The sequence below is a fragment of the Bidens hawaiensis genome, unplaced genomic scaffold (genome assembly GCF_021521415.1).
Source record: "Bidens hawaiensis isolate Kalapana, Puna unplaced genomic scaffold, B.hawaiensis_p1.1 tig00029667_1, whole genome shotgun sequence".
Taxonomy (NCBI): domain Eukaryota; kingdom Viridiplantae; phylum Streptophyta; class Magnoliopsida; order Asterales; family Asteraceae; genus Bidens; species Bidens hawaiensis.
In genome coordinates this window covers 198,748-204,957 of record NW_027494927.1, presented here as the reverse complement: position 1 = coordinate 204,957, position 6,210 = coordinate 198,748, and the positions used below count along the sequence as shown (strand labels likewise).

At 31.4% G+C, this 6,210-nt stretch overlaps 1 protein-coding gene across 1 annotated transcript; it reads right to left on the bottom strand.

Moving 5' to 3' along the window:
- Positions 1–1,759: 1,759 nt before the first annotated feature.
- LOC143579349 (1-aminocyclopropane-1-carboxylate synthase 7-like) lies at positions 1,760–3,384 on the bottom strand. Its single transcript, XM_077062687.1, has 4 exons — positions 3,214–3,384; positions 2,997–3,125; positions 2,717–2,877; positions 1,760–2,623 (listed from the first exon to the last, which is right to left on the bottom strand). The coding sequence occupies exons 1-4, from the start codon at positions 3,382–3,384 to the stop codon at positions 1,771–1,773; spliced, it is 1,314 nt and encodes a 437-aa protein (XP_076918802.1). The 3' UTR covers positions 1,760–1,770.
- Positions 3,385–6,210: the final 2,826 nt, after the last annotated feature.

Below are 6,210 nucleotides of genomic sequence, written 5' to 3'. Positions count from 1 at the left end.
TGCCTCGAAACTAACTTTATGATTGGGATCTTATTGAGTATGTTTGTTTCTTAATAATGTTATAACCGTTTAAATTATATATATATATATATATATATATATATATATATATAAAGTTAGTTACATAATGCACCCTTATATAATGATGGCTAGATATAAGTAAAATCATAAATAATGCAAAATATATTAGTAAATATATGTTATCGTGGTTCTCTACTTAAAGTTATATGTATAAGTTTATTGTTAAAATAACTCATTCTTCAATTTAATAGCAAACACCCATGGTTGACTCAACCCTTTTGGAGGTTTAAAACAAAATGAGAAATCTAAGCATTTTTTAAAATTTATTGTTATAAAACAAAACAATTAACCACGAATATGTTTGTCTTTCAAAAACTTAATACTCATTTTGATAATTTAATATGTTTATTTTGTCTATTTCAATCTAATTCTCATCATGTAGTATGCTTTTAGTCTAATTTAAGTATAAATTGGTGGTTTTATTCAAGTGGGGGCCTAAAACCCTAGCTTGATTTTAACCCCCCCCCCCTAAAGACGACACTACAGACACATTTTATCTACATTTTCTTTTTTTTTATTGTTTTTGGTTTATTTTTTCATATTTGTGTTGCTAAGATCTTTATGAGTTTATCTATCGTTTGGTTGGCTAATCAATACTTGTTAATGGGATCAAGAGTGCATTAGTGTGTTTATTAGCCCATCTCTCAAAGACATAATATTAAAAGAAATAGACGTAGTTAGCTATTTGAAAGACATTAGCAACAACCGGAAAACCTTGGATGAAAGTGATAAAAGTGACCAAACCTCAAAGACGATTTTGACTACTTACTCTTTTTCTTTACACCTTCAACTATTTCGAACATTTATCTTTCAACTCTTTTTTCGCTTTTTCAATTCACACACAACTCATGAGCTATAGTGATAATTGAACTCCGCTTACTTCACTTTCCTCAAATATACCATTTATTAATTCAGCCGAAATGTTGTTAGAAGAATTGATGTTTGATCATTTTGAAAAGCTACACCATATCGTCGAGCGGTCAAGTTCTATACGGCCAAGAAGGAAACATAGATTAGTAGTAAGGAGTATTAATGTAGTTTGAGAACCGTCTTCGGATGACCACTTTTCCCCTGTTCTAGTATGCCCTGATAGTTATTTTAACATAATGTAAAATGATACTAAAAGACCAAAAATATGTAATCAAGCCAAATCATAACTCTAGACAGTAGGATGACAATTGGATCATTTAACACAGTGTAAAATGCTATTAGAAAACCAGAATTATACTATAATTTTAACATGTAATCTATGTAAATTTGTGCAACGGTAATATTAAAATCCATGACATTGGAGAATAAAGACGACATGTAATGAATGTAGATGAGGTTAGTTATATGAGCCAAGCTCATCGTCTTCGAACTCAAAAATATTCGAATTGATTTCAAACAAACATTTTATCATTGGAAATTTTTTTTAAAAAAGTACTCGGTCCACATAAGTGTAAGCTTACAAGAACAAGTTCAATCTACAAAATTGAATTCACACAAAGGGATTCTATAAACTCAAAATTCTTCGAGATTTAATAAATCCAAAAGAAAACTAGAGCAAAAACATATAACAAATCCCCACTAAGATTTACACTCTTTTAAGTGCAAAAACCCTAATCTTGATTAGAGTTTGCCACCTTAAATAATTACAAAAAAAGGAAAAAATATTGTGTCAAGAATCATAGCATGCACAAAACTTGCTTATTGCTTCCTACTTTTGATAAATGCATGAATTCTTGATAGTGCAATTTCAAGGGTTTCTTCACTCATATTCGCAAAGCAAACTCTAAACCACCCTGGCTCGGAACAATGACAAGACGATCCAGGTGATATGTTTAGCCTTACTTCATGCATAATCGTCTTCCAAATCGCTAACTCCCCGTTGACTGTGGGTTCATCCAAGTAAGGGCTCAAGTTCATCCAACAAAAAAGCCCTGCATTCCCTTTTAAGCACTCGATACCGGCCTTTTTCAACCCATTGATGATCATGTCGTATCGTTTCTTTAATCGTTCACGGTTTATTTGTATGTATTTCCGGGTGAATTCTTTATCCGACAACATAGATGCCAACAAAAACTGTGTTTGGGAAGAAATTAAAGTGAAACTAGACATTCTCCTTGCGGTTGTCACAACTTGATCATTATATGAATATACGGTTCCCACTCGAAACCCTGGGAGACCAAGATCTTTTGAAAGACTGTAAACAATATGACATCTTTCCGCGTCCTTATAGTTTCTTGATTCAAGAACTTCTGCAATGCTAACGAATTCGTCTGCGTAGAATGCGGATCCCGAATAGATTTCATCGGAAACTAGATGAATGTTCTTTCTTGTTGCGAAATCTAGGATCTGTTCTAGAACCTTTCGTTGGATGGTTGCACCAAATGGGTTTGAAGGGTTTGTAATGAGCACTCCTCTCACTTTTATATTCTTTGATGTCGCATGATCATAAGCTGCTTCTAGGGCTTCTGGAGTGATTTGAAAATTATTTGAGCTTTCACAGTGGATTGGAACAATTTGCACACCAGTTCTCCACCTTAAATCTCTATCAAATCTGCAATATTTAAAAATAAAAAGTTAGAAAAGACTGTAATTGATCAAATTTCATATTGAACTCAAAATAATCTTAATATAAAAGGCTACCCACCCTGGATAGTAAGGGGTTGGGACCAACAAAGCATCACCGGGATCAGCCAAGATAAAGGTTAAAAGCTCGTTAGCCGCGGTTGCTCCAGCGGTCAAGACAACGCGTTCGGGGTTGAATTTTGCTTTTCCTCCCCTCACTTCTTCCATGAAACTTGCCATCGCCTGAAATAATCAAGAATTTAACAAGTTAGACTTTTTGTTTCTTGATCAGTCTTTATAACATAAGACTACAAGAGTATTAATTTTGGGTTTGTATATATAATTATCAAAAAAGGTGGTACCTTTCTAAAAGATAGAAGCCCATGATAATCTTGAAACAAAGCATTCTCTCTAAAGCCAGAAACTTTTTGGCCCCAGTTGGTTGATTCAAGATTTGTTTCCAAGTATTCTTCAAGCAAGTCAAAAGACACCTATGGAATTAAAGAGATTGTTAGCTCACTACAACAATTGATATTAAACAAAAGAAATGGATTCTTGTAAAGTAGTGTCATTGCTTACTTGATTTTCTGCTAGTCCCATCTGAATGACCCCAGAAGGATTATTTGTTTCATGATAAGGGTTTTCATCATAAGCCTTCCATCCTGCAAAATAAGGAGAGTCTTCCCCATGGGTTTCTGAGAGTGCTATCTTTGATAATCCAACACTATGTTGTACAATCTCTATTGACATCTTTACAAATCTTTTGAGAATTCTTGAATTCAAGTTGGTGTTTTGGGAAATTTAGAGAGAAGAGGAGAATGGTCGAGAGGCTAAGAGAGAAGAATAAATGTGAATAGAAAGTGTTTGATGATAACTTTGTCAAAGTCACCCTATATATAGGAAGTGTCTCAGCCCAAAGTATGCAGGCAACTATCAAAAGGTACTGTGGGGCACACTTACAACATGCCAATATAACTTCATTTATAAATAACTTGGAAAAAGGTACGTAGCAATGATTAATTGTTTAGAATAAGGTAATAAGATCAAAACCAAACTCTTTAAAAATGTGTTATTAATAATTTTCATTACAATACATATTACTCCTGAAAAGGTCAGCATTAATATATTTTTTCATATTCTTCTATGTGTTCTAAATTGTGTGGAATCAAATGGGTTTTGGCTTTTCTTTGTTTTTCTTTTCTTTTATTTTTTGAATCTAGGTTTGTTTAGAAAATAGAGGAATAGGAAAGTTTATATATCCACTCGTAAACGATGACGAGTCAAGGAACTTTTTACTATAACTTTTGATAACTAATCGTTGTCAATTGAATGTCGTATGCATAAATGATAAATTTATTTGTCAACAACTCTATCTAGTTAAACCCGCTTTGGCCGGTGGCCTTTAGCCCATAGCTAACTTCTTTGCTAGATGATATCGAATAGTACGACTAGAAAATCATAGTATGGCTACATGGAAAGATTAATATTGATAACAAGTTGATGTCACTGAAAGCAAGGGAAAGATTAATGTTGAAAACAAGTTGATTTCACTGAAAGCAAAAGTTAATGTATTAGTTAATTTTATTGAAAACAAGTTAATGTGTTGATTTAAAATGCATGGTATATTCGATTAGATGATGCTTCCCATGCCAAACGAGCCCATTCTATATTTTATTTCATACTTATCAAACTCTTAATTTACATTATATGACAGCAATATAAAACTGGTGCTTCGAGCTTGACATTCTAAAATTGTAGTAGACTTTTAATTAACTAATATGTTCGTGAGCTTACTCTTTATAGATTATTTAATATCATAATCTTAATTAATAAATTTGCTAAACCCATTATAGTATGATTACGTGAAGAACATTAACACATAATTTTCAAACATTTTAATTTGAAAAATAATCAAACTCAACATGAGAAAAACAAATAATAAATCCATTACGTACTTAAACATACATTTTGAGTGTGATGATTGTTTATATGTTTTTCAAATTAAAAAAATAATATGTTCAATTGACAAGAAGTTTGACATCTACGAAAACTAATAACATAAGATATAGAATATGCAGATCATGAGTAGATAAATAATCACGATTTATAATAATTATTTTCTTTTAAAGTCAAGAGGATTAAGTATTGGAAATTAAAACTGAGGTTTCAAATGGAATAATGACAGGTTAGTGACAGTATAAAATTAAACCTTAAAATATACGAACTAAATATATTTTGTAGTTAATTTCTTAACATTGTGATAAATCACTCGTAATGCCAATGAACTTTGATTCAATTGACATTTGAGTGTAAGTGAAGATTTGGGCTAGAGGATGCAATGTCTTAATTTGAATCGCATTCCAACGAGGTTTTACCATATTAGGCATTTGGGCGAAGGGTATTTCCCCGGAACAGGAGATATTGGGTTCGGACTACCTACCATTGTCTATGATCACGAACATTTGGGGTTGCATTTTGCTATTTGGTTAACGCGGGTGACAAGACTTTATTCGTTAGTTGGTCAAAAAAATTAATAATAAATCACTCTAGTTTTTTAGGTAAACAGCCATTAAAATTCATTACCTTACTTAAAATTCGTACTTGATTATGTCTGGGGGACAATAATACATTTGATTTGGTTGAAAGTTAGACAGGATTTATAGTATCAAAACTTTTAACCAAACATGACAAATCTAATAATGAACAGCTAATTATGTGTCCTTGATTTGAAGTCAAAGGACAAAGTTAGATTCCTTCAATTATAATATGTCATGTACTTTTTCTTAGGATCTCCAACAACAACAAAAACACGCTTCAAAGTTCAAATCCCTCATAGATTTGTATCAAGTAGACCTATGGTTTTGTTGGTAATTATGCTTTTCTGCATAGAATCAAAGTGAACTTTTGAAATCAAATATTGAATGTAATTAAGTTTAATTAAATCACTATTTGATAATAAGAGGAGGTGCTCTGATATGCATTTTTGTATCAACTAGTATTAAACCCGCAAGCACTTATATATTTTGTTAAAACGTGAACAAAAATAATGTATTATAAAATTTATAAAAACAAAACTTCTACACAAACCCACTCTAAAAAACACATGGAAAATTGGACGGGTGACATATTGTAATTCTAAAAACAATCATTGGCAATCACAATCCTTGCAAAGTTTAAAACTCTCAAAATCAAATACATAATTTCTAGTGATTAAAGAGGATAGCATATGAATCTTTTAGATAATCTTTTTTAGATAAATTTTGATTAAAATAACTTTGTGATTGTCCGTAATAATAGTTACTACGTATCTTGCAACAACTATTTAGCTATTTCTTCAAAATCCAAATGTTTTCTTAAAAACTGGATGTGACTTAACTTGATGGAAGAGAATGAATACTTAAAACTTCATGTCGCAATAACCACATTCAAATAACACATTCAAATGGATATTAAAAGCACTTGCATAAAAGCACACTTACTAGTTGAGATCTCTAGATATTTTAGGTATAAAGATCACTTATTATTGGAAGATCTAATGGTTTTTAAATTGTGTATTATCATAACAACATATAAGCA

What these genes read in the sequence shown, in the direction of transcription:
- LOC143579349 (XM_077062687.1), bottom strand. Translation starts at nt 3,384, where the DNA reads ATGTCAATAGAGATTGTACAACATAGTGTTGGATTATCAAAGATAGCA. An exon ending in TGGGACTAGCAGAAAATCAA is followed by an intron (nt 3,126 to 3,213) that starts GTAAGCAATGAC and finishes TTAATTCCATAG; the next exon opens with GTGTCTTTTGACTTGCTTGA. An exon ending in GGCTTCTATCTTTTAGAAAG is followed by an intron (nt 2,878 to 2,996) that starts GTACCACCTTTT and finishes TGATTATTTCAG; the next exon opens with GCGATGGCAAGTTTCATGGA.